The sequence below is a fragment of the Bubalus bubalis genome, chromosome 1, assembly GCF_019923935.1.
Source record: "Bubalus bubalis isolate 160015118507 breed Murrah chromosome 1, NDDB_SH_1, whole genome shotgun sequence".
NCBI lineage: Eukaryota > Metazoa > Chordata > Mammalia > Artiodactyla > Bovidae > Bubalus > Bubalus bubalis.
This window is the reverse complement of record NC_059157.1, coordinates 132724936-132737205: the sequence shown is the minus strand read 5'-3', so window position 1 is coordinate 132737205 and position 12270 is coordinate 132724936. Positions and strand designations below refer to the sequence as shown.

The 12270-nt window shown below is 42.6% G+C and overlaps 2 protein-coding genes across 6 annotated transcripts in view; one reads left to right on the top strand and one right to left on the bottom strand.

Annotated features, from left to right (window-relative positions):
* Positions 1-8796, top strand: part of USP13 (ubiquitin specific peptidase 13) — a 133834-nt gene extending 125038 nt beyond the window's left edge. For all 5 annotated transcript variants that reach the window (XM_044944435.2, XM_006054288.4, XM_044944430.2 and 2 more), the window contains 2 exons: positions 2306-2390; positions 3976-8796. In XM_044944435.2, coding sequence (XP_044800370.1) covers positions 2306-2390; positions 3976-4069 — 179 coding nt within the window. In that variant the 3' untranslated portion in view covers positions 4070-8796. The remainder of the gene's footprint in view (positions 1-2305; positions 2391-3975) is intronic.
* The window catches only part of PEX5L (peroxisomal biogenesis factor 5 like), a 318150-nt gene that overhangs the window by 6337 nt on the left and 299543 nt on the right, over positions 1-12270 (bottom strand). The gene's annotated exons all lie outside the window — the stretch shown is intronic.

Here is a 12270-nt window from a genome sequence, read left to right as displayed (position 1 = left end):
AGGTGTGGGGCTTGAAGGCCTCTCTGTCAGTGAGAGGAGTAGCTGGTGCATGTTTGAGTAGTAGCCAGGAGGCTGGAGGAGCTGGAGTGGAGTGAGCAGGAGAGTGGGAGGAGGTTGGGGGCCGTCATGGGTGTGTAAGAGCGAGCTTTGAAGCCGTACTGAGAATGGTCACTAGGGGGTAAGGGAGGAAGCAGGGAGCCCTGGTAGGAGTGGAGTGTATTGTACTAATTCAGACAGGAGATGCTGGTAACTTGGATTGGGGGTTACTAGTGGAGGTGGTAAGTAGTAGTCGATTCTGTATATATTTTGAAAGAAATGGTGGGAGGAGAGAATGCTCAACAAACTGGCAATGAGAGGGAACTTTCTCAACCTGATAAAGGGCATCTACCCACATCCCTGGTGGCTCAGCTGGTAAAGAATCCGCTTGCAATGAGGGAGACCTGGGTTTGATCCCTGACTTGGGAAGATCCCTTGGAGAAGGGAAAGGCTACCCACTTCAGTATTTCTGTTTAACATCGTGCAAAAGGTTCTAGCCATGGCAGTTAAGCAAGAAAAAGAAATAGGCAAGAAAGAAGTAAAACTATTTCTGTTTACAAATGACTTGGTCTTGTATACAGAAGGGCTTCCCAGGTGGTGCTAATGGTAAAGAACCTGCCTGCCAATGCAGGAGACCTAAGAGGCTCAGTTTCGATCCTTGGATCTGGAAGATCCCCTGGAGGAGGGCATGGCAACCCACTCCAGTACTCTTGCCTGCAGAATCCCATGGACAGGGGAGCCTGACCGGCTATAGTCCATAGGGTTGCAAAGAGTCAGAAATGACTGAAGCGACTTAGCACGCATGTATATAGAAAATTCTAAGGAATTTACTTTAAAAACTATTAGAACTAATAAATGGCTTCAGCAAGATTGCAGGAAATACATCTTCAGCAAGATTGCAGGAAACAGGCCAATATACAAAATTCAATTGTAGTTCTATACATCAGTGGTGAACATTCCAGAAATGAAAAAGAACATAATTCCAGTTAATGCCATGAGACACTTGGAGAGGGAGGGTGGTGGTGGGAACAGAGTTGAAAAGGGAGGGAGGGAGAGAATGTGGGGGGTAGGTGTGAAGATAGAAGGAAGAAAGGTCTGAGGTCACAGCCCCAGGTCATCAGTGTTTAAAAGTCCGGAAGAAGAGAAGTCAGGCATCTGGACAACCAAAAGAAAGTCATTTCCTGGGGAAAATGTTTGCGGAGAGGAGGTCTGCAATGTGTACTGTACTGACTGAGGATTCATAGCTGAACGCATGGATTAGTCCTGGTAAACAGCAAGGGAGAGAAAGGATGAAAGAGGGAGCAGCAAGGAAAGGGTCTGTCCAGAACCAACATCCTTGCAAAATACAACAAAAATTGAGTACCAAAAAAATGAATAGGCAAGCCCATTTTTTCCCTTATTAGATTCAACAGACATGAATAGTACTCTCAAACTATTATAAACACTCGCTCAGGTTCTGTACCTATCCCATCGTAGTCTATAGCAGTTTGCGGAGATGGACGAGTACCAGTCTGTACACCCATTTTGTGTTGAGAAGGTGTTGTGTAGACCTCAGATTGGCCGGGAGCATGAGCTGAAATTCGTTCACCGTGGATTTGGCACAGCATCTGTGCTAGATGGCAGGAGGTATTTGTTAGAGAATAAATGTCCATCTCAGGCTCCAAGAGACTATATATCTCCTTGTTCAGAAAGCGTGAAGCCTGAATTTTGGTCCCATTTGGTTTATCATCATAAGCAAGTCAGAAATCACAGGATGTATATTCTGAGCATTATCCCTGTCTATAAATGATAACAGCTATCTGCTTTCTTCCTCTGAATCCTGACATTTCTGTGGTATTTTAGTCTGAATTGCTCATTTAAGCCTCATAGAGCCTTGTAAAGTGGGTGGATTTTGCATTTCTGTGAAGAAAGGAGTTCTGAGAGGCGAAACAACTTCTCCACCCTCATGCTGCTTGGAGGTGATGGAGCCAGGACCACCCTTTTAGACCTGTGTGCTTGCCACCAGACTGGGCTGTGGGATTTTTAATCCCTTTTCAGATAGGCGCTTACTGTCAGCTCTCCTATGTCCTGTTTTGTTATGATTTGCAGGTTGAAGTTACTGTCACGTTGCGGGTGTGTGTATGTGTTCTCAGCCTAGCAACTAAATAGATTTTGTTTTGAAGTCTGAACAGTTGCTGGATTCCATTCTCCTTGGCATTAAATTCTGAACAGAAGTGCTATTTATTTCTAGAAATGCTGCCTAGTAACTGAGTTGTTTCCTCTTCCGTAGTGTATGAATTATTTGCGTTCATCAGTCACATGGGAACGTCTACAATGAGTGGCCACTACGTTTGTCACATTAAAAAGGAAGGAAGGTGAGTCTTTTTAAGAAGGTAAAATGATACCTGTTTTATTGAGCACCTGCTGTGTGCTAGGCACTCCACTAGGTGTCTCATGTGTCATGGCATTTGGTTCTCACAGTGGTCTTACTGTAGGGATAGACTCTCAAAGCCATTTTATACATCAAGACCCTGAAGCTCGGAGAGGCTGAACAGCTTGGCCTTTGCAGCTGTGTCAGAGCTGGTGCTGAGAGCCACTGTTCACCACCATAGCAGGGGGACCTCCCAGAGTCAAGAGGCTTCCCGCAGAAGAATGCGAGTCTGTATTTGGAACCTCTGCAGGATCACCAGATTTAGCCAACAAAATGAAGCAAAGCCAGAAAACCAGGATGCCCTACTACGTTTGAATTTCAGATGATGAATAACTTTTTAGGATAAATATGTCTCAACTATTACATGGGACATCCTTATATTAAAAAAGTACTTGTTGCTTCTATGATACTCAGATTTGACTGGGTACCCTGTGTTCTGTCTGGCAGCTCTAACACCTAGTGTTCGCCCTGTTGTAGCCTTGGCTTCAAGAATTGTGAGGGGTGTGGCGAGCTGGGGATGAGACAGTTGTGGGGTGTCAGGCTGCTGCTCTCTTCAGAGTCTTCTTCCTGGGCTGGATCCCTCAAGGCCCCCCTGGTTTCCCTTCCTTGAACTCCCACTGAGTGGCCTGTCCTGTGGGTCAGCTCTGCTTGAGGCAGCGCTTGGCCACATGGACACTGAAGAACCACAGAACCTTGGCCTCTCCTGGTAGAACCCTGACCTCTTGCTGCAGGAGTGACTGGTCTCCAGCCAGAAATCCACTGTGGTCCTTTTCCATCTGTCATTTAAGTCTTGGCTTCTCAACTTGATTTGTAAAATAGTTGAGCAGAGGAACTTAATTTATAGTGAATTCATTTTATTACCAAGCATGACAACTCTTTTAAAAATATATGTCTTAAGAAAAATAGCTTAATTAGAATAGAAAAGGCAGTGAATTTCATCATAAGGAATTTGTAAGATACAAAATCATATGAAGAACATGTTGTCTGGAAGCAGAGAGAGAACCATAGTCTCTATTTTGATACATTTCTGTTTTACTATTTTCAATGGGAAGAGGGTATGTGTTTGTCTGTATACACGCATATGTATGTATTTACAACTTTTCTAAAAGCTTGAAGTTCAAACACAGTAAGTACAATTTTGTAATCTGCTTTTCTCCACTTCATATTATATTATTTTCTCACTCTACCAAATATCATTTGAAGACATTTTAATGGTTGAATAATTGTTCACTGCATGTCTATTTATGACTGAAACAGCCACATAAGTCTTTGACTCCATTTCTGAGGCCATCTAGGGACGTCTGCAGATGGCAATGCTTGGAGGCTCCTTTAGGAACTCCTTCTTGATTGAATTGAGAATAAAGAGCAGTGTAGCTTCCCGCCAACATTCTGTTTCCTTTGATGCAATAGACTTGAGTTTGGTTTATCTTAAAACATCTTGATTATTTTAAGTATGGTGCAGTAACTTTCTTCTGTGATTTCCTAGAACTGACTGAAATCCATCACTCGCTTCTGTGTTTTGTTTTCAGATGGGTGATCTACAATGACCACAAAGTTTGTGCCTCAGAAAGGCCCCCTAAAGACCTGGGCTACATGTACTTTTACCGCAGGATACCAAGCTAAACCTCAGATGTACAAATTGGCAAGAAGAAGCCGTACGCCTTTTTAATTTGCCAAAAAAAAAAAAGAGGTTGGGACAGCCAGACATGAGGGAATACGTGGGGTATTTATAGTTTATTTAAAGAACATCATTTGACGCCTTCTAAAATAGAACTGGGAGGAAATTTCTATTAGTGATAATACACTACTGTAGATAGTTTTTCTTTTTATAAATGTTTAAGAAGAAGATGATTTTTAAAAAGTATTCATATTCCTGGGGGGGGGATCTTCCACTAGCACACTGAAAACGGGAAGTGCCACCAGACCCCTGTGTTTTGCTTTGGGGTCAGTGATAGTGGTCCCCAGAAACCAACAGGGCAGTTGTGTAGCCTCACCCACCATAAACAAAAAGCCCACTTTTGTTTCATATCGAAAATCAGTAACTGGGCTGAGCTCTATTTGTGACATAAATTTTTTCATGACACACAATAACTTCTGATCTCTCTGTGTATAGTCAATTAGAACATCAGCAATGAAAGATATTTTTAATTTAATCATATCAAAATGCATAATACAATTGTATGAATGTGTGTGAGAGTGAGACTGAGAGTGTGAGACCTTTATAGTCAACTAGAAAAGCTGTGACGGGTTGGTTTCTCAAGGTTAAAATAGTTGGAAAAAGCAAGTAAATATTTTAAAGAAACTATATCTCAGGAACAGTTAAAAAAAAATTAGTTCCCCACTTAGGTTTTCCAGCATTAGAAGGGCCGTTGCAGTGCTGTCTAGAATTCACTTGGACTTGTGACATTTGGTGATATGAATGCAGATGCCCCCAGCAGCAGTGTTTTCTCTGCCAAAAGTAGATGAATTCTGTTTCTCAGCAGCCCTTCCCGCTAAGGCATAGGCACGTGTGTTGTTAGTTAAAATAGCTGATCTCTTCTTACCATAACACATGACAACTCCCTGGAATCATGATAAGTGTCCCAAATATGTCCGTAATTTCCTCATCCTCCAGCTCGTCACTTGCCTCCATGTCTGTTTTCTGGGGCAGAATTGCATCTCTGCCCTTGGCTAATCACCTCCTGACTTGCCTCCACTGCTTCTCTGCCATGACCAATAGTGTGATCATCAGCAGTTTAAAGGTTTCAGATGCAAAGAAAGTTTCTGTGATGCTATGGAAGACCATCATTTCCATTTTGGCATTTCAGTATTTTAGTTGCAACCTGGGATTTGATCAGAGTTTCAGATGTGATGAAAAAGTCTCTAATTTTGAACGGCAGTCTCTAATTTTTCTATTGCTCTATACCGAATGCTAGGGTCTCTGGACTTTCTATTTCAGATTGTGCAGTCAAATAAAAAAGGACTTATTGCTGCCTGCTTAACATGCTTTTTGTTGGTTAGAAAGGATCTTTCTGGAAACTGTAGGAAAATAAAGTAGAAGCAACGGGGTGAAATTAAGCACAGAATTTCAAAATTCTGTAAATCCAGAAACTGAATAATGAGATGTGTGTTATGAACAGTCAGGATTCTGGTTATGATGGGGGGGCCTTCTCATGGGAGATCCGTTAGGCTTGTGAGCGAAGGATGTGGAGCCTGAGGCCTGGGGACTTGGGTGCTGCCCATGGCTGGGCAAGCCCCCTCATCCCCCCCCCATGTCTCACTTCCCTTCTCTCGACAGTGGTGTGCTGAGTCTGCCCTTCCTTTCCGGGTGCACTTTGAGAATGTGGTGAGATCTGATAGGCTGACCCTCTGAAGAGCAGCAGGCAGTGTGGGGCCAGTGTGGCTAGTAGAGTGTGCTTCTCTTCTCTCCTGATGTTTCTTCAGTTTGGGAACAAATGAGATTGGCAGAGGGAGGGAGCTCACGGTGCAGTAACTCTCTACTAAACTGCCTACTGGGGTCACCTTTTCACATTGTCTCAGACATCCTAAAGTAGCCCCACTCGGTGACACAAGTCCCTGGCCTCCCAGAAACCCCCACACTAATCAGCTTTACAAAATCCAGTCTCCTTAGGGCTGAGGATCATAGAATAATGAACACACATGAAAAACTTTGACTGCATTTACAAAGTGAAGGCCCTCCCTGGGGGGTGGGAGGGTGACTGGGGCTTTGGATTGAAATGTTGACAAAAATAGCATGTGTATTCTGAACAAATTAAAAAATTTTATAATAAAACTTTGCAGAATGAATGGTTTCAAGCCAGTATATATGGTTTTAGGCTACACATTATTTAAATCATGAAGTAGAAAAAGAAATTCAGCCCTTTTGATACCTAAACACATCATAAGAAAGTAGAATATGGCTGCCTTTTTTTTCTGCCTCACACAACAAAAGGGCTATTTATACAAGGCAAAGTTTTGTATATGTGTTCTTCTTTATTTCAGATTGTGAGTTGGGGAAAACTGGAGCAAATATCAGTCTTCTTTCATGCTTATAAATGTATTAATATGTATATCTTAATATGTTCAAGGCAGGCTTCCCTGGAATCAGAGTCTGGAATATACTGCTTAATTTTATACATGTATGTAGGTGAGACGATTTATGACCGAAAACTGGAATAATGTATTTTGTCAACTGGTCATCAACCTGTTAGGAATCTTCTGTCTTAGGTGGTGGTGTAATTGTGAAATTCTCACTCTGTGTGTGTGTGTGTGTGTGTGTGTGTGTGTGTGTATGTGAAAGAGAGCACTTTCTTCCTGTAAATATCTTTTGATACCCATCTATGTAAAATCCTGATGAATGTGTCTTGAAACGTATAGCATATCAAGGTTCTTGTTTTGTTAGTTGATCTAAATGCCCACATAATTCATTAGAAATCCAGTTTAATTCATATTGGGATTCTCTTTTCGAGGGGAGAAAAAGTATGCAAACAGAACTATTAGGAAGAGTCCCATATGAATGCCATTTTATGTCAATATTGCTTTAATATTTTGAGTTGACTTGCTGTTTTCTCCCATCTACAAGAGAATGTGTCTGCCATTCCCCTGTGCTCACTGTGGGTTGTAGGGAGTAGCCTGTTCCTCCCAACATCACCGGTTCCTTTGACCTGAACTGGATGGAGCCTTACCTGCAATCTATAGTGAGAGCACCTGGATTTGTAGCCTGACTCTGCTTCTAAGTGACATGGGGCCGAGTTGCTTTATCTCCCCGGGTCTTCTTCCTTAAAATGAGTGGGTTAGACCAGATAAGCTCAGGAGTCCCTTTCTGCCCTAATATTCAGTTCTATTTTCCTACAGTTGCTACTTTGGTCACACATGTGAGATGCAAGGGCACATAGAGGTTAGATGTTACGCTTCTGGTTAATAGCTCACACATCCCACTTTTGAACTTGTCTTGTTTTTAGTGTCCCCACCCCAACTTCTAGTCCCAGTTTCTTGGGTAATTTCTTTTTTTTTTTCCCTCTCCACTTCCCAGTCGGTATTTTGTTACCTTTATCTTCTTCCTCAAAGATGAAAAATCTGCTTTACAGCACATCTTGCCCTGAAAAACATCAGAACTACCTTCAGCTAACTCTGTAACCTTTATGGAATGTTATCTTATTCTAATTCAGTTATGGCTGTGATCCTCAAGTAAGTTTTTCTACCACAGAAATGATGTCTTTTCATCCGGTAGGCATCACGGTTGCTACATCACATCATCCGTGTGGGGAGATGGCTGGTGTGGGGAGCAGGATGGGGGGACAGGGTTAGATAAATTGTGATTCTATGCTTTACCTAAGGTCGAAAATTCTATGTTACAGAACAAGCTTCTGTACCCTTAAGTTGGTGTATAAGATCGCCCAGGCAGTGCCACAGAGATTCCCTACTCAGTAGATCATCCTGGAAGAGTTTGTGTTATGATTCTGTAGACCCATGTGATTCAACACAGTCATCCATGGCCACATGTGGCTCATGACTGGAAATGTGGTGCTGTAGACAGAAAATGCATACCAGATTTGGAAGGCTTAATACCAGAAAGAATGCAAAATATTGCGTCGATATTTTATACTATGTGCTAAAATGACAGTATTTTAGACATATCAAGATATTGATAAAGTTTCACTTCCTTTTAATCTTTTTTTAATGTGGCTGCCAAAAGAGATTGAAATTCAACACGTGTTGCACTTCTGTTGGACAGCACTCCTCTGGGTCAGGTGGTGCGGGGGAGGTATTGGAGATGACGTAGGCATGGGAGGTAATTCTGCAAAGCATCCATAGAGAAGCAGCACAAACATTTTCACTGGAGTCGGGAGCACTGTGAGCTACAGAATGCCTTCTAGAAAGCAGATTTTTCTACCTAAGAACCAATATATGTATATAGAAGACCCCAAATGAAAACCAGAAACACATGAGCCCAAACCCTGTTCCTTCAGTTTTGCCTAAAAGCTGCTGCCTTTGTGTTTCTTTTTAAAGCATCTTCCAGGTGCCAAGGATATTAGCCACATGAGGGTATTGGGCAGATTTGTTTCACTTTGGGCAACATTCTCTTGTGGTTTCCCCTCCCCAGGTATTGTTTTCATCTGTTCAGAGCTGGGCATGTTGAAATAAATGTGCAAATCTGGCCGCTCCTCCTGGCCTCCGCGGAGGCTGAGCCTGTGGCCTGCACCCATCATCTGCTCGGTTGGTTCCTGAAAAGAGTCGGTGTTTATTTTGCACTAGTCACAGTTGTTGTTTGAAATATCTCAAATGTTTTGGGAGACTATTTGCCTGTGATGGAAAGAGAGATGGATGATTTATTGCTTCACTTCTTTTAAAATTAAAAGCTATTCTCACAATCTGAGGTTCCTTTGTGGCTCTTTTTTCTTTCGTAAAACTGCCAGGTGAACTGATATTGCCTTTTGCAGGTTCTTATCCATGAGTGGAACAGGTAACTAATTTTATTTCTTTTTAGGGCTTCTTTGTGTGGGCACTGGGGCTGCTGGGTCCCCATCAATAGTGGAACATTGGTGATGGCAATACGTTACCTCTGTTAAGGAGGGAGGGGCAGGGCGGTGGGAGTCTGTGGTCTCTTCTCTACTGAGTGCCAAGCTGAATACTGGAATCAGTTCAGACCTTTCTGTGGTTCCCTGCTTCTCAGTTTGCTAATGGCTTCCTTAATGTAGGTATAAGCAGAATCAGCATTAGTTGAATCAAGAGATTTCAGCATTTTTATGACAATATTTCTAGGCTATATGAGTTTCCTATCGCTGCTGTGACAAATGACAAGTTTAGTGGCTTAAGACAATACATTAGGTCGGAGGTCTGGAAGTGGGTCTCACAGGACTAAAATCAAGGTGTTTGCAGGAGGGGAGCGGGAGGGGAAAATCCATTCCCCACTTCTTCCAGTTTGGGGATGCTATTGGCATTCCATGGTTCATTCCTTGGTTCTCCTGACAGCCCTGGCATCACTCCAGCATCCGCTTCCATTGTCATATCTCCTGCCTCTTTCTTACAGAGACCCTTGTAATTACATGCATTTACCCAGATAGTCCAGGATAATCTTCCCATCTCAGGGTCCTTAATCACAGCTGCAATGTTCCTGTTGCCATGTAAGGTGATTAGGATGTGGACACCTCTCAGGGGCCTTATTTTGCTTGCCATCTAGGGCATGTTAATTGCTACTTAAAATATGTTCATTTAATGCCTAAATTTTTTTTTAAAAAAACAAACCTATTTATCTCAAATCCAAGTAAAAAGACTGACATCAGTGTCATATCATCTGTTTTGGTGAGGGACTAAGAGGAGAAGGAAATGATGGGGATAGTGAGAGGCTGCTTACTGCTTAGAGAATTGTAGTTTTAGGACAGTTGTTTGCAAGGCAGCTGCTGCTGGTTGGCACAGCCCATCTGGTCCAGTAGCAGAGTTTACCAGTGTGTGTATGTGCTGTTTGAACTCATCATTCAGCTTTTCAGATGTCGTGACAAACTTCAGTCACAGTGCAGAAATGTAACAGGAAAATGGTGAGTAATTCTCATCCCTATGTAACCAATTATTTAAAAAATCTACTAGGAAGAGTCTTTCAGTGAGGTAGGAAGTGAGGGTGGAATAATGGCAAGAGTAGAAACATATAGACAAGTTCAAATCCTGTTTCCAACACAGACTAGCTCTGTGACTTTGGTAAGTACTTAATATCCTGAGACTCAGTCTTCTCATCTGTTTAGTGGGCATAGTACTTATGATGCGTTGTGTAAAGTATCTGATGGTCTGGTGGACAGAGGGTATTTTTACTGTGGTATTTTATGTCATCATTTTAACCCATGTAGCATTTTGACTCTGTGGAAGTTTTTACCAATTGTTTTAATCTAAAAATTAAAAAAAAATTACAACACTGACTTTTTTCCAAGTGTTTTTCTAGAGATGATTCCATTAAGATGATTCCAATTTATTATGTTAATCTGTATAGTACGGTTCGTCATTCAGAAACTACTAACCATCTACTATGTGCTGGACATTGTTTTTCTTGGACATGTTGTTCAGTCGCTCAGTTATGTCCAACTCTGCGATCCCATGGACAGGATATGTCTTTTCTTGGACATATCAGTAAACGAAGTAGATATGGGTCTCTGCCCTTGCTAAGTTAATTTTCTACCAAAGAGAGGTACTAAATGTAAGAAATAAGTAAATGGTATGTTAAAACTTACTGAGTCTCTCAGGAAAAAAATGTAGAGCAGGAGTGGACATGCACGTTGAGGTACTAAATCTGGGAAGTACCTGGCCAGGGAAGGTATCATTTGGAGGTGAGATTTGAAAGAAGACTTGAAAGAGGTGAAGGCGTCATTCATCCAAATACATGTCTGGGCAAGGATACACTTGGCAGAGGGACCAGGCTGGAGTAGCAGCCCCAGGGTAGGAACGTATCTGATATGTTGGAGAAGCAGCAAGGGAACCAATGTGGTTAGAAGGGAAGGAGGAGAGTGGGGGCCAGATTGCCTTAGCCAAAGAGGCATTGAAAGGGCTTGGCTCTAGAGTAAAATGGGGAGCCCTGAACTGCTCCCAAATTTTCAGGGAGATTGTTTAGCTGAGATGACAGGAAGACAAGGACAGAAATAGGGGCTACTGTGGTGAGCAAGGGGAGATATTGATGCTCAGAGGGAGGGTGGTATCAGTGGCGGTAGTGTGGATGGGCAATTCTAGATACATTTGAATGTAAGGCCAATAGGATTTCCTGATGGATGGGATGTGGGGTGTAAGGGAATGAGTAGCTAAAGCTGCCCCCAAAGTTTTTTTCTGAGCAACTGAAGAATGTAGTTGCAGTCAGCTAAGGTGGTGAGGGGGTGTGGTGAGGTTACAGCTGGTGGTGGGGAAAGATGATCAGGAGCCTGGTTGGGAACATGCTGAGGTTGAAGTACCTATTAGAGCTCCATGGCTGATGTTGAGTAGGAAGCTGCACATACTATACAACTCTGGACTTTGGATAGAAGTCTGGACTGTAGATATAAAATTGGGAGTGGTTGGTATCTAGATGGGTGGGATTGTCAATGGAGGGAGACTGGAAATAACATAGAGGTTGAGGGGCTGAGCCCTTGAACATAAGTCAGGGAGAAGACAAGCCAGCAAAGGAGCCTAGGGACGAGTGGCCACTGTCGTGCACGGAAACCAAGAGCACAGTGCCTGGAAATGGAAGCCAAGTGAGGAAAGCATCCTGAGGAGGTGAGAGGGACCAAATAACTGTGGTAGGCTGAGTAAGATGAGTTCACTGTGAGACTGATCAACTTGGAGTCATGTGTAGTCTCCATGGGAGCAGTTTGGGAGAGGAATTGCAAAACATGAATGCAGACAATTCTTTGGAGGAGTTTTGGTACAAAGGAAAGAAAGCGGGGTGGTGACTGCTAAGGGAAGTGAGTGGGATTGAGAGAACTTTTTCCTTTTAACTGAGAAATAAGATGGTCAAATAAAGAATGTAAAGGGTGTAGGAGGGAGAGAGCAGAAGTGCTGATCCTCTGTTCTTGAACAGCCAAGAGGAGATAGAATCTGGTTGCCAGAGTTGGAGCTGACTTTAGGCAGACTTGTGTGTGGACAGGAGGAAGGCAGATGCCATGGTGAGGAGACCAGGACACAATGCCGTGAGTCTGGGAGTTCTTTCCTGCATTTCTTTTCTGAGGGAAAGAGGAAGCAAGATGGCCATCTTAGGACGGGGTGTGAGGGAGACAGGATTAATTTAAGAAAGTTAACCAGTTGAACTCTTCCCAGAGTTTTACATTTTCCTTTCTAGTTTAGTGAACTTACTTTGTTAACAGTTCTGTAAATTTTAAAAGAACAATCTTGAGTCA